The 25,205-nt window shown below is 35.7% G+C and overlaps 1 protein-coding gene across 7 annotated transcripts in view; it reads left to right on the plus strand.

The window, feature by feature from the left end:
• The first annotated feature begins 489 nt into the window (after positions 1-489).
• M6 (neuronal membrane glycoprotein M6) overlaps positions 490-25,205 on the plus strand; it is a 39,743-nt gene continuing 15,027 nt past the window's right edge. The window contains exons 1-2 of one of the 7 annotated variants that reach the window (XM_017624920.1): positions 490-687; positions 4,030-4,485. In XM_017624920.1, the coding sequence (XP_017480409.1) occupies positions 4,269-4,485 (217 nt within the window). In that variant the 5' untranslated portion in view covers positions 490-687; positions 4,030-4,268. Of the gene's footprint in view, positions 688-913; positions 1,103-4,029; positions 4,486-25,205 lie in introns of those variants that run through there. The other 6 variants (XM_017624918.1, XM_017624924.1, XM_017624922.1 and 3 more) reach the window with 6 other exon arrangements.

Raw genomic sequence — 25,205 nt, forward strand, 5'->3', positions numbered from 1 at the left:
TGACGCTCCACAGTGCATTTTAGATGACAGTTGTGCTCTGTGTAGAGCTACATACATACATGTATGTGTACGATTATGTATTGACTTATTGAAGCGTTAATTTGTTGTTTTTCAGTTATGTAGGTAACAGCTCAGACGCCTAGGTACTTATCTCAAAACTAATAAGTCGATGTCTCATACATATGTATGTATGTATGTACATACCTAGTTAGAACGAAGAGCGCACTTGAGTAGAACAGAGTGTCAGTGAGTAGGGTAAATAGGGCCAAATAACCGACTGTTTATTTTGTTTGGAAAACCGGCTACAAGTGTACTCTCCATGCGATTGCCATGAATAAGAGCGGGCGTGAAGGGACGGTACTTTCTGTAAAAAAAAAACAATATTGAGTATAAAAAATATACGGCAAATTATAAAAAAAAAAATTATCAACTCCACAGGTCGTTCAATTTCGTTTCATTTTTATACCCACAGCGAGTACTGGTGAATCAGTTTGAAAGTGAAGCGCAAACGAATCGAAAGCAACAAGTTGCTGTTGTCGCAATAGCCCCAACACCATCGCCGTCGCTTTCGTTGTTGTTTGGTTGGTAAACTAACAGTTGGTAGCTGGTGTTGTTGTTTGTTGGTTGTGTGCTTGTCAACGTAACGTTCGTGCAAACAAAAACGTAATACCATTGTGTGCTGGTTAAGTCCGTTAAAGTCTTTCTACACTTTTTTTTTTGTTTCTTTGTTTTGTTTTTTTTTGCTTCTTGCTCTGCAAATGCAGGTTAAAGTGTACACATACATACATAAATGCACTTTTGTCGGACACAAAGTGCGGCTTTTGCAAAATGCTGTGTCGTGGATTGTGCATTTTTTTATGGNTTTCGTTTCATTTTTATACCCACAGCGAGTACTGGTGAATCAGTTTGAAAGTGAAGCGCAAACGAATCGAAAGCAACAAGTTGCTGTTGTCGCAATAGCCCCAACATCATCGCCGTCGCTTTCGTTGTTGTTTGGTTGGTAAACTAACAGTTGGTAGCTGGTGTTGTTGTTTGTTGGTTGTGCGCTTGTCAACGTAACGTTCGTGCAAACAAAAACGTAATACGATTGTGTGCTGGTTAAGTCCGTTAAAGTCTTTCTACATTTTTTTTTTGTTTCTTTGTTTTTTTTTTCTTCTTGCTCTGCAAATGCAGGTTAAAGTGTACACATACATAAATGCACTTTTGTCGGACACATAGTGCGGCTTTTGCAAAATGCTGTGTCGTGGATTGTGCATTTTTTTATGACATTTTTACAATGTCAAGAAATAGTGCAGTTGCAGTGTATTTTTCCAATCTATTTTGTAATTACAAATGAAACGTGACGTATGGCTGTGTGATGACGTTACGTACGATTAAACACAATTGTTGATGAATCACAAAAGAAAATGTGACCGCGAACTTGTGTTGCTAACAAAGCAAATGCAGTGCATTTTAGTAGAATAAAATTGAGAATAAAAATAAAAAAGAAATTAAGCGAAGTTAAATAAAAAAACCTTACACAAAATAAACACAAATTAAATTAAATCTAAAGAAAGATTTAAAGAAAAGAAGTCACATTTCACCAATAAAAAAAATGAGACTATACATTGCAAATTAAAATAAATTTGACTGCCTAAGTGAGAAGAAATAATGCGCCTTAATATATATAAAGGGCCAAATAGCACTAAATTTTTGCAGGAAATATTGACCAAACCACGTGATTAGGTACAGCTCTCGATCTATATTTGATGAACAGAAGTGAAAAAGCGATATTATCAGTTCTCATACAGTGTGGGCCAAATAAGACCTACCATCCATAGTTCATAGGTCTNTGTGACCGCGAACTTGTGTTGCTAACAAAGCAAATGCAGTGCATTTTAGTGGAATAAAATTGAGAATAAAAATAAAACAGAAATTAAGCGAAGTTAAATAAAAAAACCTTACACAAAATAAACACAAATTAAATTAAATCTAGAGAAAGATTTAAAGAAAATAAGTCGCATTTCACCAATAAAAAAAATGAGACTATAAATTGCAAATTAAAATAAATTTTACTACCTAAGTGAGCAGCAATAATGCGCCTTAATATATATAAATACATTGAAAGGGCCAAATAGCACTAAATTTTTGCGGGAAATATTGACCAAACCACGTGATTAGGGACAGCTCTCGAAAGAAAATAATAATAAATGAAAAGNCCTAGCAGTGTGCGCAGTCGCTCCATCTTGTTGGAACCACAAATTAGGATTCTGCTCTGCCATTGGCCGCAAAAAGTTTTTAATCATTATTCTGTAAGAAGCCACAGAAATTTTTTCTGGCGTTTCATTCTCATAACTTTTTCCGCCATAATACCGCACCAAACAGTGCACCTCAAAAATAAATTTGTGTGGCTAATTGTATCATGATTTCCCTAGAGATTAACTATAACATGCAGAAAGAAAATAATAATAAATGAAAACNATAACTGTGTAGAAAAAGATCACTGTGCCACCAAAGTAAAGAACCAAATTAAGACTAGTTTTGTCCGGTGGATTACATTTCACGGTTTGTTAGGCTAGGCCGGCTAGCCACCTACCAGCTTCTCAGAGACTATTCATTGCGTTACTGACAAACTACAACCAGATAGCTTAGCTAATCTCTGGGAATAGGAGCTAAGTTACAGACGAAAAACATTGCAGTTTACCTGACAAACTGAAACAACTGTTTGTCCACAGAATCACAGCCCACTAAGAAAGGATTTTCACAGAAGATGTGCTCACCGACTCAGCCATCTGCTGACCTCACGCCAACCTTCGACCTCCATCCGAGTTATATTCGCTCCAAAGCGCAGATCCGGGATCGTGAAGCTCTGCTATATAAACAGACAATTTTCTAATTGATCTGCAGTCAGTTCATAATTTTTAACTCATGACAGATTATACATTTACTAAGTCTTCAATGAGTCTAAATTGAAGTATTTACGGCTACAAATTTTGGGTCACTATTATAGTACCCTAGCAAGAATGCACGCACTGGTATTTTGAAATGTTATCTGGAGGTTATAATAAGTGTCCAGGTTCTCGATCACACCAATGATTTTTGTAACCCTCGAAATAAAACGAAAATTAACATAGATCGGCGATGTCTGGCGATTGCCGCTGTGATAGAATTATTGGGTATGACATTTTATGTCTTCAGTTCACATTGAAATGAAGGAAACTTTTCAGACAAATTGAGACTCATGTAAAGCATATATGAACATAAGACCGTACACTCAAAAAAAAGTTGCATCAGCACGATGCTATTTAGCCGTCAACGTGGAACTTTCGAAAAACCTATTTTTCCTCATAAATCATCTTATCTAAATGACTGTTTCCGTTGTCACATTGAAACCAAAAAAAAAAACCAAAAAAACTACACAGATATCGATTATATTAATACCGAAACATGATACTGTTTAAAGTTTCAATTTAATACAACTTGTATTAAACCAATAGTGATTTTTTTTTTGAGTGTACCACGTTACAAGCAAACAAAGAAAAGTTAACCGTACACCCAGTACACAAGGCAATTTCGACATTTTTTCCGAACCTTGGGGTTGCCTTTTTAAATTTAACTTATAATTCGACATTTACAATCGCTTCTTGATTCTTATTCCCCGAAATACCGCCCTAATGTCAGTAAATTAACGCTTGCCAAAAGTTATTAAATTTATACGAGTAGAACTATTAAAAAAAAAATTATTGCCGAATGTAGGAGTCACACATCCTGTTCAATAGCCATACTCTTATGCTGCACAGTGAAATTTGTAAATGCCAACGCTTAAAAATCCCTAATAGAATTTTTTGTAATTAATTTTATTATTAAAATAAAAAAAAATACAGTAATTACATATTTTATCATTTTTGCATAATTTCTTCACTTGCGTATAGTTGCACCCTAAATAAAAAAATTGAATTTTTCACTGTGTTCTTAAAAAGTGTTTTAAAACTAGAATACAACAAAAAGATATTTTTTAACAAAAGTCTTAATATTCTCCTCTCATTTTAGCAACGTTTGTGCAAAAAACTAACTAAAATTAAACGAACTAAGTATTCAACTAACGACGGAAATTTGTGTTCAAACTGTTTCCGAAAAAAAAAAAAATAAATTTCAAAAGTATTATTACTGCGACTGCATTTCGAATACGTTTAAGCATACCAAAGACAATTAACGCCGAATTCTTGTCAAAAATTTACGCAAAATAATACCACAAAAAAAAACTTAAATAGATATACAACACATGAAATATGCCTTCACCTACAAAATCGTTAAATCAACGTGATCGTATACGCGATCCGCGCGAAGATATTCTACTCGAAACAAATTTCGAAGATGATGGCATACTGACGCGTGCCTACAACAACAATCCATACAATAATGGCACAGCAATACATAATCGACGACGCAGTACCTACCGTTCAGATCACTCCTTGGACCGTTACACGGAACGTGGTGGCGAAGAAGGTAAATGCAAAACAAAGGCATTTCGTATACACACTCGTACTTAAAAAAAAAAAAAAAACACGAACTAGATTTTGATGCAACGTATTGAAATAACGCACACTACATACTGCTTAAGGCTCAAATGCATTTTGTTAAATGTATATTTTTTCTTTTTTTTTTCTTAATTGTGTAATACAAAAAGCGCGAAGTTACTTTGTAATCTGGCACTTTAGTATTAAATGCAAAATAAAATGTGCTAATATTTTACGCTTTGCAACGTCACATTTCTGCTTTTTATGATTTTTTATTGTTGTTGTTATGCTTGCGACCTTCTCTTGACCCACTTGATCGCTGCTTGTCTGATGGTGATCAAAGTTTACGCTGTCGATGTGAGTATTTAATGGTGAACTACTTTTCTTTTTGTGTTACAATTTAACGCTTGTCACTGCAGTTAATAGGTTAATTAGGCTTTTGTCCTATAAAGGAGGGAGGCTAGTTAAAAAAAAATACATGAAAAAATACACATATATATTGTACATTAGGCATATGACTTTTTTCTAAAATTAATACATACACTCACGGCAAAAAATATTGGCACAGAGAATTTTTCACGATATATGCAAGAATTTTTATAGAGGAGAAAAACCAGCAGAAATAAGGTTGTTGTAAAAATTTGGAAAAATTCAGCATTTCCAATCTGACATGGCATTTGTATGACAAAATGGAAAAGTAAAAATTTTAGAGCGGTTTTTTCTATATTTGCATAGTAATTAAGTAAAAAAATTACAACAATTGGTAGTAGAGATTTAAAGTATAAGAAAATATATGCGCTTGCGTGACGTTACAAAATACAGAAGTGGGTTTTGACTTGGGTTACACAATTGCAATTGGTAAAACTACTTGTATAAATACTTTCGTAGTAAATTTTTTTAATTTTCCATAGAAACCAATTTTTATTTGCCGTCATAATTCGGTTGACAAGGAATTATCCATATATCGATGGCTGAGTGGGAGATCGTCCAGCCAGTTCAAAAGGGCCCTATCTCAGAAAACTTTTCAAGAACGACCTACATACTTCAGAATTTGATCGAAAAACGCCCAATTTCCGAATTATGTTGAAAAACACCCTATCTCAGAATTCGGTTCAAAAACGCCCTATCTCAAACGAAAATACATCGGAAAAAAGCTGAAGTAGGACGTTCTTGAATCGGCAGCTTAGATAGTGCGTTCTCCAACCAAATTCTGAGATAGGGCGCTTGTCGGTGATATTCTGAAGTAGGATGTTCTTTAAAAGTTTTCTGAGATAGAGCGCTGTTGAAAAACTTTCTGAGATAGGACGCTTTCGAACTGGCTGTCAAGTTAGGTCGATCTTTCACTCAGCCATCGATATGTACACATTTTTTTTCTCGGAGTTCCCTCCGTAAACTTTTTTTTACAAAATTTTTACAAAATTGTAATTTTTGTTGGTTTTTCATCACTGCTCAGAAGTAGAAGAAGTTTTAGAAAAGAGTCATGTGCCTAATGTATGTACATACATTTTTACAAACATATGTATTCACAAAGCATATACTACTGTTTTAAGTGCATTATTTTTATTAGTTCCCCAAGCGTAACATAAAAACCATAGCTGTGAACTTTCCAAAGTTCTAGTTTTCTTCATTTATTTTTTGTGCTTACATTTTGCATTGCAATTTTTCCACCTTATTGCTCTCGTTCTATGTGCCCATATTGTCTATTTTCCTTTTAATTTCTTTGTTTACTCCATTCTTTGCTTTTTCAAATATATTTTTCCCTCTCAATAGTCATCTACCAACTCAAAACTCATTTACGTTAGACCTAAATACTCATCGTCCCATATCTTATCATCGCATTAGTTATCGCTTGCTACACAATCTCAAACGAACTCAGTATATTTCGTCATCTGTGTTTACTCCCCAAAAGTAAAATTATTGTTTGTAGCTACAAGTGTTCCCAGTGGGAAAACGGCTAAAGCGTTATCTTCATCAAACAGAAAGCGATTAATTTTTGCTACAGAACGTAAGCATACACCCAAAAGTAAGTGGAAAGGTAATAAGCACGATAACGTGTGATGAGTTCGCCGCCAAAGGACTTAATGAATTTGAAGTATAGCTTTATATTTTTTGAATTTTTCAATCTAACCTTTTTAAGTAGAATGCAATGTTTGCATTGCGAATATAAATATCTACGCCACTGAAAAAATACTCTTTAAATTGCTCATCAAAATAGTTTTCAACGGCCGCCTTCATCCCACTGTTGTCCGAAAATAATCGCCCCCGTAGCTTCTCTTTTAAATTGGTTGTTGTTGGTATGGTTTTGTGGTTTGTCCATGCGGTAGCTATTAATGAACCAAAGAAGAAAGGTGGTTTAAGAAAAATAGTGCCCTTACATTCAGTGATACCGCTCAGACCGCTTCCCACCCAGCACTTAGGTCAATCGATGCAAATCCGCGAGCCAGTCATCAAGTTACGAAGGCATCTAATTTAAATCAACGAGAGTTCTTTAGGGTTGCTTGTGAAGTGCGTATCAAGATACCTTAACCTTGTAAAAGTTGGATAACCAGAAAGAAAGTGTCAAGTTGATTCGACCTAATTGTCCTCTAGGCAACTGCAGAAGTAAGAATCAGATAGGATTTTTAATTTAATAACCTGCTTAATTTAATACCTGTTGGTGTTGTCAACTACGGTACTTGATCAAATTTGTGTCTAACTGTAAAAGTGTTTGAATACTCTGGAATTCTTGGAAGCTTATACTACTCCACTTACAGAACAAAAGGGAAGAGTAGGTGACTGAAACAGGACCAATGAATTTGTTCACAGTTGCGTGAAAACGTAACGAAAAGGATTATTGACGATGTCGTCTGTTGGGAACTCTCCTTACTATTTTTGTGTGTTTCAGGCACAAGTTATGGAAAATTGTATGTTGCTAATTGCCGAGATAACTCCATATTAACGAGTTAATCCTGATCAAAGATGCCGTCTGTCTATGATTTTACTTCAATTTATCTCTGCTCTTTTCCGGTCGCAATATTACGACAGACAAAAAAAATTTGATTTGTGTCTTACTGCTTCTTCTGTATACGGTTTATTCCTTAATCAGGCTCAATGAAGTTAGGGCTCTCACTGGGTTCGCACAGCTAATCGAAGGATAATCAGTTGGAGTAATCACAATCGCGGTTGACACGATCATAAGTATAAGCTATGAAGTTGAATTATTTTATACTTTTATGTATGCTAATCTGTTCTCATTGGGGTTTGTTCCTAAATACTATAAAGATTGTAAGTTTCTCGTACAATTGGCTTCAGCGTGCTTTGTATTAGTTGTATGCTCGAACGGCTCAAATATTCTTCTTGTACTCGTATATTTGTATTTGAATGTACATTGAGTTGCTTACTCAATGTTCCCTAGCTTGCTAAAATGAATCAAACTACTTAGGGGATAGATGCATTGGACGTTCAAGCTATTCGACTTGGGCAACAGCACAAGTGCTTCAATAGAGCCGCGTATATGAGCACGCAGTAATATACATAATTTATTTTGCTGTAATAATTGTTACATTTGCACTGTGAGAAAAATTTATTCAATGGATTTCATTCGATCGACTCATTGAATGTACGTATTATTAAGATAAAAGTGTATGTTAATTTCTATGTAAATATTAGTTAACGGAAGTAGACAAGTAAATTGTTTTGCACATTAAATAAAAAGTAGATACAATTTTTTTCTCTTGTGATTAATCTTAAAAATGTTACTAATCAGTATTGGACACTAACTATGTTGATACTGAATGACTTTGGTAACAAAAATATTTATAACCACGGAATGTATGTCTGGCAGCAGATGTGCTCAATATGTACTGAGTTTTTATTTTTTATGGATGTATAGGTAGATAGATTTCATGGAGGATGTGCACTGCGACCTTGGGTCTATTGTGGCCTCAAAGCTCATCAGAGAACCTCGTTCAGACCTAGGGCTCTAATGAAACCAAGCAGAGAGTGAATGTACGCACAACTCCTTCAGGTGTGTTAGATTTTTCTCGCAATCGCATCGCACCTTAAAAGTAGATGTAATGCGATTTCTGCTGTCATATCGCAGTAACGACAGAACTCGCCTGCACTAAATAGTCCTCAGGGTGTTCGTATGGGTCCACAGCCTGCAATGACTCCGTTAGTCAGACCAATAAGAAACCATAGGTTTATCTTTTAGACGGTGATTAGTTTCCTAGATCTCTTGTGGTTGTAACTTCTCAAAAGTTCTTTCGCCAGCCTTACTCCGGTGTATTTTCCCAATGTGCTTTTCTGAGCTGACGTTCTTCTGCTTTTAACTCTTCCCTGTTGGGGTGAGGTCCCACTGCCAGGGAGGGTTTTGGTCCTATAGATCGAGTAGCTGCTGCCTCTCTTGTTAGTCTGTGAACCTCTTCGTTGCCCTGTATGCCTCTGTGGTCCGGGTCCCACAGGAGTTGTACTGTGTTGTGTTCCCGCAGGGTGTTCAATCTCGCTACACTTTTCCATACTGCACGTAATTTGATTTTACGCGAGGATATGGCTTTTATTGCAACTTGACTGTCGCTGCAGATAAGAATGTGCTGTCTCCTTAGATTTCTCTGCAAAACGATTTCTGCAATGGCATAAACCTGCGCTTGAAAGTTTCTAGGATAATTCCCCAAGTGAATGGAGATCTTGGCCTTGGGGACTAATATTCCTGCACTATGCCTTCGTCAACGTCTCAAGTAGCACACTAGTGCATAACTTGGTGTAAATTTGTGAATTTTAGTAAAACTAATCAGATTTACCCCGAAATTTGTAAATTTGGATGAATTATTAAAATATGGGTATCTATAGAAATGGGTTTGCAAAGTCTTTATTCCTGACCTTTGTTTAGGAGGGTTGCCATTTGTTCGAATAATCAAATTTAAATTATTTCATCAGTTTATTGAAATACACGTGTATCACAATGTCAGACGAAAGAGATTTAAACAAGATTTTAGTTTGAGAATACTTTTGAAAAGGAATTCAAGAAATGACAAATTAAAGACCTTATCCTGTAGATGTGTAATAAAGGTTTAATTTTTTTAATTAAGAACTTTTTTCATCGGTATAGGGTGATTTGAAATTTGATGAAATTATGCGACATTGCTCTTCACTGGCATTCGGATCTCTTATAACTCTGAATAACATTTGGAATATTTTTTAAGTTTTTCAAATTCAATTTTGGGCATCACTAGTTAGGTATTATTATTATTCCTTCGTCAGTTTTTGAGCAATCTGTGAATTACCTTTGGGTATGCGACCGAAAAGTTGAGCTGGTTCTGATTTCCTTACCCAGTCTACTCAATATGGATAGTAAAATGTTCAAGTTTTCGACACATATTGAAGCAAGAAATGGCCTTATTAATTCCATATTCGAAATTTCTTCACTTCTATTTGTCGCTGTGTAGTTATCACCATTATTGCGCTATCTACGCCTGTAGTCATCACTTTGCCAGTTATTTTAATGCCACTCAGTTCTAAATGCCAAACTTTATTAGCAGACAAAAGCAGCAATGGAAGGAAGTCAATGAAATCACCCACAATTAGTCTTCACAATTGCCGACATTAGTTGACTTATAATTGCTTAACTTGGTCCATTGTTGAACTTAAGGGTCATTTATGTGCTGGTTGTCAGTGAGATTGAATTACATTGAAAACAAATAGATAAGCGCAAATAGAGCCATAAATACTTATGTAGATACTTAGTATAAATATACTATACATACATACATACAATTTATGTTTTTCAAGTAGTTATCCACTTATGCAAGAGTGCAAAGTTGAAGATTCCACTTAAGCATTTGAGTAAGTACTGTCAAAAGTAAGAGAGTTGTATAAATCTGCATATTAAAGTAGCTTAAACTGCAATCATTCACGCTTTTGCGAATATACATAAATGTTTATACATACAAACATACATACATACATACATAGTTGCCCACCTACATATGTATTTGCATTCGAATAACAGTTTGCATAATTGGGCCACTTGTTAATATTGTTTCAAGTGCTCTTGGGTTAGCGAAGAGAGCCAAGTGTATGCTGGTGCTGGTGTATTTTAACTAATGATTTTGGTAATTTAATACTCCAAGGCTTACCCATTGCTTAATAGCTATTATTTGAAAATTTGTGGAAAATTTTAATTGTCATTAATTTTGGATATGTTACGTTATGATTCACTCTTTAAATTCTTCTGTACAGACGTAGCTTTTCACTGAATTTAATTTACTTTTTGATGTTATTGTATAAAACATATTTTTATGTTTTTTTGTCGTACAATATTTTTTAATTCATTTGTTCTGATACATATTACAAACTATATTATTATTGCAATATATGTTAATTATTTATATACAGTTCTAACTTTTTATGTCAGCGATTTAAATTAGCCGATTAATGGGTTCGAGATTAATTTTTTACTTAATCACTAGTATTACGTTTAATAAATTAAGTTATGGCAATTTTTACACACAATTGAAGCCGCCATTGGAAGCAAATGTCAATAAATTAATCTCTACTCGAGGGAAATGTATATAAATACATACATAGACACATATGTTACGCAAAATTATTGAGTACAGAAAAAGTCTTACAGCTTATTGTATGTAAAAAAGTATTTATATATTTAGAAACATAAATATTTGTGTTAAGGTGGTCCTTATTTTTTTATTTCGATTTTCCAAAATCGGAGTCCAGTTTTCTGTGAGGCTAGGGTAAATAAAAATTTTACAAATATATCAGCTCGTTCGGCATTGAAATTCGTGAGAACCAAATTGCGACAAAATGAAAACAAAAACGCTCATAACTTACTCAGGAGTCGGGCCTAGGGAGGTGCATAAATTGTATGATCAACCGCCATTAGAATCAACTTAGACCTCCATCGCGAACCCTCAACGGGGTCCAATACAAAAAAAAATATAGAATACAACTCATATGGGTGTCTGGACACTGAGATATTAAGGGCAACTGTAAAGCTGATGAACTGCGAGGAATGGTCCGACTGACTCAAACATCCTTCCGGGGAAGAGCTTGGTAGGCATACTAATGGCCACTTTCAAACTGAATGCAAAGAAAATCACCAAACGAACGCTGGAGAAACCTGGCCTTCCTACGATAAAAAACGCACGGCTAGACTTTTAGGGTAAGAACGTACCGAGGTATCTATTCCAACAAGAATTCTTAGCGGTCACTGTCTAATCGGCACACATGCCTTGAGATTAGGAGTGAACGCGAAGACCTAACCTAACCTTGTATTCACCCTTGTATTCACCCAAATCACCTCCAAGGAATAAAAAAACCAGGTCCGATAGTTTTTATAGTCGTTGCGCCGTTGTCTTTTCTGTATCTGAAACTTGCAAAATGTAATGGTGTCATCTGTGCAGTTATTAATTTCGACACAATAATCTCATCGCTAAATCCAGTTGAAATCGTTTTGATTGATTTTTCCCCAAAACACTTCTTATTAGGCGCTGTAACCGCCCAAGCGATTTCGGCCGAGTTCAACAAACCACGCCAGTAATTTCTCTTCTGTGTCAACTGATACCAATTGGATATGTCAAGTGAAGCTAAGTCCTTCTCTACGTTGTCTTTCCATCACAGTGGGGGCCTCTCTCTTCCTCTGCTACCTCCATCGGGTTCCGAGTGGTATACTTTCAGAGCTGCAGCGTCGATGTTGACATCGCCAAGCCAGCGGAGCCGCTGTCTTCAAACACTGCTCTTAACAGTAGTTGGTGATTCGCCGTTGCAATGTTTTCACAATGCCTAATATTTGTTCGATGTCTCCATTAGTGGCAGCAACCGGTAGGCTATCAATCTTATTCTTTTCTGTAATGTCTTCCAATATTTTGCCATCCTTATGCACTAGTACTGTTGATAATAAAATGGTATAAGAAGAGTAGCATTACAAGTAAGTACTCGTTTTTTTCGATTTGGAGTACGACGGTACCTTCAAATTTACGTTCGAATTCGTTCATTGAAAAATTACTAGGTTCCTCTTTTTACATCTTTGGAAGTCGACGGTAGTACGTCCATTTCCAATTCCATTCTATCATTGTCATCATTGTAAATTCCACTGCAATTGAATGAGTATTGAATACAAATAGTAAAATTGTGATTCATCTACAATATACAATATTAATTGCAGTGGCCGCTCGTTTTAGCCGTTATTATTGTTCCTCTTCTCGTTCCACTTTTCTTCTTTTTAATATCAGTAAGGGCCTTGTCAATGCCGATCATGCTGCCTGATCGGCCTTTTATCCTCTGCGCAAGCTAAACATCTCTGTTCTCCTGTACTGTCATTCTTATCAGCACATTAATATAAGCAATATCGAAGATGTCGTCTAATTCTTAAATAAATTTTAGGTTGTTGCGATCCCAAATTAATTCTTCGTGAAAATCTAATGTGCACTTTTTTTAATGTAGTTTTCAAGTTTTAGGTTTAAGTGTTTTATTTCTCCTTTTACTTATTTTTGTGCAAAGTTTGCAAAGCTTTCCCATTAGACATTAGGGGTATTCTCTGAGTCTTGCAAAGCCCTTGCACGGTGCACGGATTGCACGGTTTGCAAAGCTGTCCCATACGAAAACAGGGTTTAACCATGCAATCCGTGCAATCTGTGCACCATGCAAGGGCTTTGCAAGACTCAGAGAATACCGCTATTCGGTTTTATCGTGCACCGCACTTTGCAAAAATTTGATAATACCCCTAACTTAGGTGGCAATGCACTGTTCGTTTTCCGTATTGCTATTGATTTGCCGGTCATTCCATTAGAGGAAGCAGCCGCTTCACTCTGAATACATATAACGAAATTGAAGAGATTGGGCTGTGTTTCGTTATATTACCTCGATGCAAGGAAAAATGCAAAATCTTGTTTATAACGGGACTCTAACTGCTAACGCATTCAGAATTACCTATGTAGCGAGTTTTGAGTCGATACTTCGTTATACACAGGCTTTTGCTGGCGCGAGTCTACCCCTGAATATATTCCGAAGGTTGTCATGCTCAAAATTTGTGCATTTTTGTATTGAAAATTACGCAACAACTATGTTTATTCAGGGGACCCATCAAAAATTTTGTTATAGCTGCATTTTTTTGTAAGCGAGCGACAAAAGAACGCTCAACTCTCGTAAAATTCCCTTTTAGCTACTTAAGCAACCCTGCTGGTAGCTGGCAACAAACATGTGATTAGTACAACGGGATTTAGACACAAAAAACAATAGAATTTAATAATTATGCGAAGTATTTGCGTAATATAAATAGCTATTCAAAGTATGTATCATGTATATACGAAAACAAAAATTTCCCTCTCCACTTTCCCATTAACAATTCACAATACAGCAGTTTTTTCACTTAATAACATTACTCTGCATGTCGCATATGTTTTAACCGACCTGGTTGAACTCGGATAAATAGCCAAGTTTGTGTTGTTGCTTTGCGTGTATTTCGACATTTAAGCAAGTGTTCTTTTGTAGCTCGGTTGCAAAAGAATGGGCCTTATATTTAGTTTTTCGTTTTATCGAGGTAAGCATGTATATCGAGATTTCACTGTAATACATATCCAATCTATGCATTCAAAATATACCCCACCTACATACATGGCTACATATGTACATATATTGAGCTATCTACTCCTTAACGCCATGCAATTCATAATCAAAGAACTTTGCGAATTAATCTTCGTAAAAACGCAGCCTTGGTTAAGAGCTTTGTAGATGAGAGCAAAACCCATTGTGGGTAAACATTAATAATAAATTATTTCACAAAACATACATAAATAATGTGACCGATTTAGATCACTCAATAACACCCAGCAGGAGTAAGTAAATATGAAAGATTAAGTAGGAGGCGTAGAGTAAGGGCATTTTAAGAAGAAAACCGCAAATAATTCCCAAAGCAATCATTAAAAACGCCTGCACTATTACGCACAAACAAGGAAAGCAAACAGTAAGAGCAGTGCAAAAGAATAAACAAACAAACAAAGCTAACAAATAGCAAATATGTATATATGTATGTATGTATGCATCAGGGATGTTGCGAATATTTGCATTCGCATTCGTTATGTGAATGATTCGCATCATTTTACACATTCGTATTCGCATTAAATGATACGAAATGATCATTCGCATTAAATGATGTCAAATGAAAATGCGAACAAATTTTTTGTATGAAATATGGGCACAAAAGCGTGCTACTTAGGTGTACATGGCGTATGAGCAACAATGCTTCCTGCTCATTTCTCATACGACAAATCTTTGCGCATTTTCATTTCACCACTCATTAGATACTTCTTTATTTATCCATCAATTTTCTTCAGAAGTAACTTGATGGTTTTTTGTAACAGAACAGACTTTGGCACAAAGGCAAACATTTTACACAGAAAGTGTTTTTTTCATATTTTTTATTATTTAATTTGTCAGAAATTATCAGACTTATCGAAAAGTGATGTATGTATATACAGTCTATTTAAAATTTTGTTAGCTCCCATTTGCCGTATTTCACATTGAGATTGTTAAATTGGGTCGACAGATATACGTGATTAAGTGTAACCACTTTTCAGCTTTTAAGCTGAATAACGGTAAATTGAAAATATTTTGAAAACTTATGCACAGAATAACAAATGAAGTTGATTTTCGGAATCAGCGAGGAATTCTTTATAGGAATTGGATAGTAGCATCCATTGAACATTTTTGCTGCAAACCAGTATAATTTACAAAATGTTTAAGTAATAAAATCGATGACTTTAGTTGATTATAGCTTTTTTAATGTTATTCCTAACATTCGCATTCGCATTCGTATTTGCACATTCACATTCGCGAATGTGAAAAATATGACATTCGAAACATCCCTAGTATGCATATACATATGCATTTAAAAACGTACAGATAAACCTGTGAACAAACAAAACGACTGAAACACACAATTAAGCTTCAATAGCAGTAGCAACAACAAAAACAAACAAGGTTAAATAAAAGCATCAGCCATGCAATACCATTTTCAAAAACACTCAATCTTCCCTCCGTCACGCTCCAGCTCAGTCAGATAGATAACGCTCTTCAGTTATTTTCAATACTGCGATGCTTATTATTTATACGATTCATTGAAGTAGGAACGCGCGAGTACGATTGCAAACTCCCATTTTTCATACCCGGAATTTGATTGCAACAGAAGGAATGATGAGCGATTCAGCCATTCAGCCCATTTGTCAGTCTGTCTGTCAATCTACATACATACATACATATCTGCCGGGCATGCAAACTTCAAAACGAGTTCGCACACAATTGATTTCCTTCCGTTTTGTGACACGTCGCAATGTACGAATGTGCATTGAATACTAAAATGTACCACGTTTTATTATAGTAAGGTCACAAGCACTAAAAGGGATGGCAAACTGGCTGAAAGACAGACAAACTCACCAATAAATAAATAAAAGTGTAGCAAGCTGGTTGTTAAACAAAAATAGATTTAGGAATATGCATGCAAGTATAAATATGTACAGATTTAAGTACATAACTAGCACATCACCTGAGGCTCTGGGCGCTGGAAACAAGTGTCTCTAATTTAAGTCTTGTTTATTGCGCTAAAGATGAAATAAAGTTCAGTTGTAACTGACAAGTAGACTTCCTATGGCTTTGGCGGTCGCCGTGGTCGAGCGCGTTAGGTCCAAGGTTCTATTCCTGATCCGAGCAACATCTAAAAAAACACACACACAAAAAGTTTTGTTCTAATAGCGGTCGCCACTCGGCAGGCAATGGCAAAACTTCCAGTGCCATATTTCTGCCAAGAAAAAAGTTGCTCAATAAAACCATTTGCCGTTCGGAGGCGTCGTAAAACTGTAAGTCCCTCCACTTTGAGTAAGGACATCCAGGCGCACATCACAAATCGGAGGAGCAGCTCGGCCAACCACAGATTTACTTGACACTCTTGCCTGATGCTCGTGAATTTACATACATACATCAAAATAGGAATTGTCTCTGTCTAGGCCGGCTAATCGTCATGTTTAGATCTCGAAGCCTACACAGATTGGGTTGGATTGCAAAAAGTGTAAGTGAAAGCTTACACTCCAAATATTTATCTTTTACTTTTCCCTATAATTAAAGCAAGAGTGTGGATTTATAAAGTGATTTATCTTGAGTGGGACAATAATAGAGATAGTTTTGAATTTTTCTTCATTTATTCCTCGACTCAGCAGCTGCAACGAAAATTGTATCCAGTTTTTTCCACCATGTAGAGTTGGTACCCTCGGGATCCGCAGTTTTATTTTCAAAATGGTCGGGATGGCCGGTATCGAGAGGTCTTTAAAAATTTCCGGGCGGGAGGTGAAAAAAGCCTTTCCCGATACTCACGATAAAATCCGAAACTTCCAAAAATTCAGGAAGTCTTCTTTAAAACGGAAGATGTCAGATGTTCAGTATGAAGAAAGTATAATATTCGATAAAAAGATATATGCATGTATGTATGTATAAGTATATTATATATAGAGTGGGAGTCGATAATTTCGGTAACGATGTTTAACGGGGGATTAGAGTGGGCCAAGGATAGAGGAACCGGCCCTAAGTGTTCTTTACTCAGCCACATTCAAACAACGTGTCTTCAAATAGGGTGCCTTATACTTGCTTGGGAAGAGTCGAATTTCGTTCTTGGAATAGTTGTATTATTCGAGACCCATTAAAAGAAACTCCTCTGTCTCCATACTTCACAACTTCTTCAGTGCAAGAAGGCTTATCGTATGCTTATCACAACAAAGTAATCTCCCGATGTAACATCAACCCGAAACAATCTGCTCTGCTTCTCAGGACACACAATCGCAAGGGCACTTATAAAACAATTTCACAAAAAAATACCTCAAATCTGTCGTCGTTTATACTTTCGGCTAAGACAAAAGATGACTGTTTTGAAGTAGTAAGATATTTTGTCTGCTTCTAAACTATGCCGCAACATATCGGTCGCCGACTTAGCCACATTGTAGAGGCTACAGACCTGCCAAAACATCACACACCTTATAACCCCCAGTATGACTAGAGAGACTTCCATGCTCTGAGTTAAGGTTCGAAATGCTCCCAAAGCAGTTTTTCTTAAAGCATAGACAGACGGCATCGTTGATCCGGATCAACTCGTTAATTCAGAATTATTTTAGATCAAGGGAATTCTCGATGACAACACTGATCAAAACTCAGGGATCATAGAATATAGAGAATATACAAAACTAGCATGGACATATACCTTTTCATCGGTAATGCAGTCACCATACTAATTCAGATAGGAATCCAATTTAAATTGAATAAGAACTTATTTGAATTAATACGTCGACTGCATTACCGACAACAAAGTGGATGTCCATTGTAGTTTTGCATTTTCATTGTGTTCCTCGGTCCCTAAGCAAAGAAAGCAGACTCATTCATCCGCGGTAGCCGAGTGGTGAGGGCTGCGTATTACAAGCCTGCAGGTCCCAGGTTTGATCCTCGGTTGGAGCGATTGGCAAAAAAAAATGGTTTTTATTAGTTCTTTTATTTTTTTAATTGATTTGATATTTATATTTAATTTTACTTTATTTTATTTTCGTTTGTTTTATTTTATTTCACATTTTTTAGTTTAGTATTAGTTAAGAGTTTAATTTTACTAAAAAAGTCAAAAACAACTAACTAAAAACAATTTTAAAAAATATTGAAGTTGTAATTGTCTATCAAGCAACAACTTTGATCAGATCAATTGCGCTGTTAATCCATATCAACGTTGCCGTCTGTCCATGCTTTTAGACTTGTTAACGGACATATTTACCCATTTATACGTCAAATTGCGGATTTTATTGGTTAACTAATTATGCAGACCGTTCACGGCATCCGCACGTCTTGAGTTTCGTAGATCGCTCCCAAATCGTTCCCTAATTACTGTAACAGCCTCAATGATTCTCCCCTCTCAAATTCTTCACAAAGAGCTTCTAAGCGTTTGCCTGTATGTGAATCCTTTTATATAAGTAGGTAAATATGTATGTTCATATACACAAGTAAGGTGTGAAATCGTAAAACGCTTCGCACCAACAATCACCTACTGATTTTACTGCTGCTGCTGCTGTGCCCGCTACAATTACTATGACAGCCATATTCTCGCAACCTGACACTGCTTGCTGTCTTATGCAAAGGTCTGTTGCCGTTTAAACTCTGCTGCCCTCGTGCATTATAGTCATACCAAATATGTATTGTACTCGTATATATGTGTGCATGCATGTGTATTTNAAAGGTCTGTTGCCGTTTAAACTCTGCTGCCCTCGTGCATTATAGTCATATAGCATGTGTATTGAGCATCCTATAAGGCTGTTTTATTGTATTATTGTTGTTGTTGTTGCCAGTAACACAGCCATTATCGTTACTGTTACCAACACCATTGTACGAATAGAGCCATAGAGCCTTTTGACGAATCGACAAGTAAATATCATTATTTTGAGGTTATATGCAAAAGCGCTTAGTAGACACTACAGTAACGACCATAGAAGTAGGTACACATGCTCAGGTCATAAGCTCTTTCAAAGTAGACACAAAAACGTATTGCTCAAAAACTTACTAAAAAATTTGAAAATCGCAAGCAAGAAGTTAAATTACATCTGTTTCGAATGAAAACAAAATAAGAATGAAAGTATCGAGAACATTTTCAAGGAGGATCAAATAAGATCAAAAGTTTGGGAAACGTACTGGTAGAAAGCAAAACGGGAACAAGAGTCTTTAGAACTTAACGTTAAGAATTAGAGGGGTGTCTGCGTTTTGGGATGAAAAATCGTTTAAGTGAGAACCACGATTGTCAATAATTCTAAGCCAGAGGAAAGCTGGATCATTTTAATTTCCAGATCGTTTATCATTAGTGTGAACTATAAATTTATGGAACAATTCTTCATTTTCTGTGCATTGAATGTTCGTGTCTTAAGTCTTTCGTTGCCTTTACTTACATAATTATCTTTGAGTTCTTTTTTGATTAAATTTAATATTCAAAAATTTCAAAGTAATAAGACGCTAAGGGAAAAATTTTGTTCTCGCTTCCATTTATCGCGAATGGTTCAGAGAAGATTTGTTCCCGTTTCGTTCTCTGTCAGAAAGTCCCTGAGACTTTAGTTCCCAAATTGTTCTTCGAGAGAAAGTTCTTTAGACTTTTGTTCCAGTTTTGTCCATTGCCAAAACGTTTCGGAGATTTGTTTCCCATTTTTTTCTCCCGATTGTTCCCGAAAGTACTTATCGCATTTTGTTCTCTTTGGGGTTTGTTCTTATATAATGCCCACTGAGAACATTCTTGGGAACAAAACTACGAGAATGTCATTTAGTTTCGATCATACCTTTTGTTCTCGGTCCCTGATTTTCATATTTGTCTTTGCCATTGGGCTTCATGCATAAAAGGTGAGCTTAAGCTCCGACTCGATTTTCAGTACAAGTTTTTGAGCTTAAGCTCACTTTTTATGCAAAAGGCCTATAGTCTTTGTCATTATCTCTGTCATTATATTTGTCTTTTTCTATATCCTTCTCTTTGTCTTTTTCTTTCCCCGCCCCCAGTGGCACATACGAGTACCACCTTCACAAGTTTCACTTCCAAAGTCATTATTGCATCTCCAGTTACGCTTCACCAAAACTCCCTTACCGTCCAGAAGCGACACGCAGCACCGCAGCTGTAGCTGAAAATACCTCAAAGTTAACTTGCTTATACAAAATATATTGAAAAATTTTATGCGACCTTAAAATAATGGGTGCTCCTACTTTTATGACCATCAGCATATGGAAACGAGTGTTTGCTGTTGGCAGCCAGCCAGACACCCAGCCACCCACCCACCCAGATATCAAGAAGAAGTCAACCGAACGATTGCTGGTTGATCGGACCGCCTGTGCCGCCTATTAAATAATCTGCTATTAACGACAACAATCGTCAGCAAAGTCATGGTTGGCAGCAACAACAACAACAACAACAAAAGCGCAACACAGTTGCTGACACTGAGCAACAATGGGAAACATTACAGACTAAAGTAATAGCTCAGGAGGTGGCAGCATCAACAATAATACCAATACCAAAACCAATATAAAGTCATCAGCACGCAGCTGGTGTGGATGGTGGCTGCTGATTTCTGTGTCAGTGCTGCACCCCAAACGAGCCAGTAATTGTACCACATAACCAGGCACCAGGCCTACATCAAAGTCTAACCGAATTGGACGGGTCGGGGGTGGCCGCTGGTAGAGAGCAGTGCTGCAAATTCGATGTTTCATGTGTCCACATGTCGTTCATCGTTTGCTAATCGCTCATATAAAAGATAGTAATCGAATTAGTAGTGTTGGTGTAAACTGCAAACTGCCTAACTGTAAAACTAGTTGAAAATGTTAGAGTTTGAGCAAACGGTACTATGTATGCTGTTTTTTTAGGAAGCCAATTTTTTCCAGATGAAAAATCATCTGTCAGCTGGCAGCACAATTAAAGTTTTTCGCACGCAGTAAATGCCATAAACGACTGCATTTGACACTTGAAGGTTTTTACCAATATTTACTGCACTTGAACTACTCGTATGTATGTATGAAACAACCGACTGTATGTATGTGCACAGCATGTTATATATTCTCCGCTTACCGTTTAATGGCTCTGTTAATTGTCCACAAAAAATTGTTTCATCTGTCATTATTTGTTTGCTTTGTCGTATGTGCACTCGTAATATTATTATACGTGTAATGTTGTTTGTGCATTTGCATTTTGCATCCTTTCCAGCAATTCGCATTAAATTATGTCCATCACAAATGTTCATTTCGCGCGCAATATTTTACCATTAATTACATTGTATTTGTTTATTACAATGCCATCAGTCGATTGGAAACATTATTTTCCACTCATTTAAATCTCATAGCTGATAATATTTTATTGTATGCAAATATGTACGTGCATGCTTGCATGCCTTTTGTGAGATATTACAGATAAAATGTCCATTATCTTAATGGTAATCAGGTAGATTAATACCGCGTATATGGGGAATTTTAGGTTTGCCACTTTCGATTTAAATTATAAAATATTTGAACTTTTTTGACATTACTTGAATTGTAACCTGGTCCAGCTTTAAGCTTCGAATACAGTTCTTAAAAAATTTCACAAGAAATATTCTCTTTTATTTCCGTGGTTTGAAAAGGTACTTTGCCTTTGCTGTAAACTTTTTGTTAAGAAATAAATGTGCGACCATTTTTTTCTTGACAACTGCAAACTGATCTAAGAAATTTTGATAGCAGAAAGTTCAAAAACGAAAAAAAATATTCCAAAAGAGCGTTAAAGTTTTCACTACATCCTGTACATTTCTTAAAGTAGCTCTTCTTCTTACTGGCTTTTTGGCAGACCCTCGCCAGCATTGTCAATCACACGCGATTCGAAATCGATTCCATACTATAATAATTTGTTGCTTACAAAAATTATGTAATCGCTTGGATAAATCAGAAAAGATTCGCTTTTTCATCGCGGATATGAATCGCCCTCAAACACTCTTTTATGCGACTCGCTAATACATAACTCGAGAATGCTTCGAGTATGAATCGCCGAACAATCTTCCGAATGGCCGGCTGGGTTTATTCGTGTACGTACGCTACTAAAGCGGCTAATTGTCTGTTTTTTGGCAATAATATTTTCGGTTTCGGTTAATGAGAAGAAATTTGTGTCAAAATAAACCAATAAATAAAAACATCGATCTGATTCTGTAGACATTTTAAAGTTTCATCTATTGACGTCTTGGTGATAAAAGGCCACGCCAGCTATTTGGTATGTATGTGTGTAATATTAAATTTAAATTTATTGCCACTGCATAACTCATACCTCTACTAACTTTAATATATTACTCTGAAACGTACAACCATCACTCAGTCTACTCTCTGGATGCCTAGCTCATCCATGATTAACTATGACAAGCTTGTCATTTGCACACAAAAAAAAACACTTGAACCCGCTGTCGATGTCCAAAGCCTACTTCTCGGCATTCTCGCATGCCATCTTTTAATAACGGACCACCTTCATATTTTCCTATACTTCACTTTCTCTTTTTAATTTGCCTGCCAACGTAGTCAAAGGAACATGACATCAAAGTAAATGCATCGTAATTTCAAACAACAGATGCTTTGCGAATACAATACCGGTATACACTGTATTCAAATGTTGCTTTTTTTTTTTTGAAATTTAAGCCAATTTCAGCTACTCACACAAACATCGCTACACATTTACCTCACGCACACCGATAATACNCGAATACAATACCGGTATACACTGTATTCAAATGTTGCCTTTTTTTTTTTGAAATTTAAGCCAATTTCAGCTACTCACACAAACATCGCTACACATTTACCTCACGCACACCGATAATAGATGTATGCCATCAGGCTGCAGTTCAACTCATTCACTGAACAATCAATCTTGTCTGACAAATCTCAATGCATGCGAAAGCTAAACGAAAAGGTATGTACATACATATGTAGATAGTAAAACGAAAATTGGCTGGGCACATATGAGTATACAAAAGGATGTAAGCGAACATGTGAGCAGATGGGCTAGTACTATACAAGTGTATACATACATATCCATACATAGATATGTCCATATATATGTAGAAGTGCACGAAAATGCTTAGGAGGTCATATTGAATTCACATACTGATTGCATGTAGATTGGAAAAAAAATTAAAAAAAAACACACACATAACAACCCATTAAAGCAACCAAAAGTTCTTTGACTTCAACTTTCATACACTCGCAGATGTATCGTCGTACACCTAATGTATTTTTGTAAGGCAATTTCGAATAGAAAAATATTTTTTGGCTGAACCGAGGGATCGCGTTTTTTTAATTTTTCGTTATATCTTCGGCATTTAAATTGTATAGTTTGATATATCGATTTTCTTGTAGCGAGGAGAAACCTTTTTTCTTTGAAAGTTCATGGAATCCAAGTACCAAGTTCTAGTACTTATGTATATACCTATTAGATCTCAGTTTCTATCACCCTAATGTCGGTAAATTAAAGGTCGCCAAAAACCATTAAACTGTTGCTAAGTAAGTATTTCGATTCGAAGGCAATTTCGAAATTCTTTCTTCGAACGTTTGTAGAATCGAAGTAAACCGTTCTAATACTTACCTACCAGCCAAACGTACCACTCCAATATCTGTAAATCATTGAGTTTTTGCTAAGGAAGCATTTTTGTTTTCTTTTTTTCGAACGTAGGGGTCGCCTTACATTTATCGTCATATCGTCAGCATTTGCAGTCGGATCTTAAAGAATCGATGTTCTTGTTTTTTTTTTATTTTTCTTATCTTAAGCAAAAATTATTGCCGAATGTATATGCACATGTATGAACTTAGGTGTCAACGAAAAATGTAAAGCGATGAGACCTTGGTTCGGCCAAAAATTTTTTTTTCAAAATTGCCTTGCAAAAATACTTTAAGACTCAGGGGTGTACGATCTAATGTATATACATACAAATGCCGCTACGAAAACGATACTTTCGCATCTTGTATTTATAATACAATTTCTTTTTTCTGTGCGCAAGAGGAAAAAAAAATGTCAAAAAAACTTTAAATTTACGTCTCAGTGCATTTTTTTGCTAACTTTCATTACTCTTTGCTTTCGTGCATTGATGTTTTGATTTTTAAAGCTTAGCAAAGAAATAGGGGAAAAATGGTAGTGAAACGAAATTTTACGCAAATCAGTGAGCTGCATGGTAAAAAAAATATGTACATACATGAAATATGTTACACTTCTTTCCCGCTTGCCTTGCATATGAAAAGTCGCTTGTAGTTTGAAAATAAAAAGAAAAGTCAACGTTACCTATGATCTAATATTGGAAGAGGATTTCTCAACCACTTTACATATTCATAAGCATATTTGAAGGTATGTATGGGTATGTATCCTTCTAACGTATGAATGTATGGATATGACACTTTTGATGAAAGAAAATTGGATTCATAGTATATAATATGGCAGTACTGATGGCCATACGCAAGCGAGTTCTAGCAGCAGNAGAACATCGAAATGGAATACATTAAAATAAAATACAAAAATGAAGTACATGAAATTGAAATGCATGAAATTGAAATTATGTCAAAGGCAGGAGTTCCCAACACTGTCCAAAAAAAAACCGTACCTATACTCGTCAAGCAAGCATTTTTCATGATGCCAGTTGTGTCATTAGTTTTTTTTTCTAAAATAGATAAAAAAAAAAGTGTGCACATGTTATTTCATGCAAAAAAGGGAAAACATGTTAAACGAAATTACCCTTTGACGTGTCAATTATGAATCACAAAGCACTCATACTCGAATGAACATTTTATGTGAAAATTAATATTACTCATACGCCTCGTTACACAGCATTAAACGCAAATGAAGCTCTAGCATACATATATAAATCAAACGTATTTTTTATAATTCAAACTCAATAAATTTGATTTATCAACACTTATTACATGGTCTTTGAACTTGAAAAAATGCATTACAAATCATTTTTTTTAATTACATATCGCTATAAAAACAACTACAACTCTTCCTAGTTGCATGCTATTATACATATGTATGTATGTACACATTTTCAACTATGTATTTTTCAAATATTTTTCTAAAAAATCGCATTCAACACATAGTAAGTTCATACCTATCCTATTATGTTGGAGTACCTGTGCTTTATTGCTCTTCCTTCGCAAGCAATCAATAAAATGCTTAAATATGTGTGA

This window comes from Rhagoletis zephyria, unplaced genomic scaffold, assembly GCF_001687245.7.
Source record: "Rhagoletis zephyria isolate East Lansing unplaced genomic scaffold, Rhagoletis_zephyria_1.1 Rzeph_scaffold_03822, whole genome shotgun sequence".
In the NCBI taxonomy this organism is placed as follows: Eukaryota; Metazoa; Arthropoda; class Insecta; order Diptera; family Tephritidae; genus Rhagoletis; species Rhagoletis zephyria.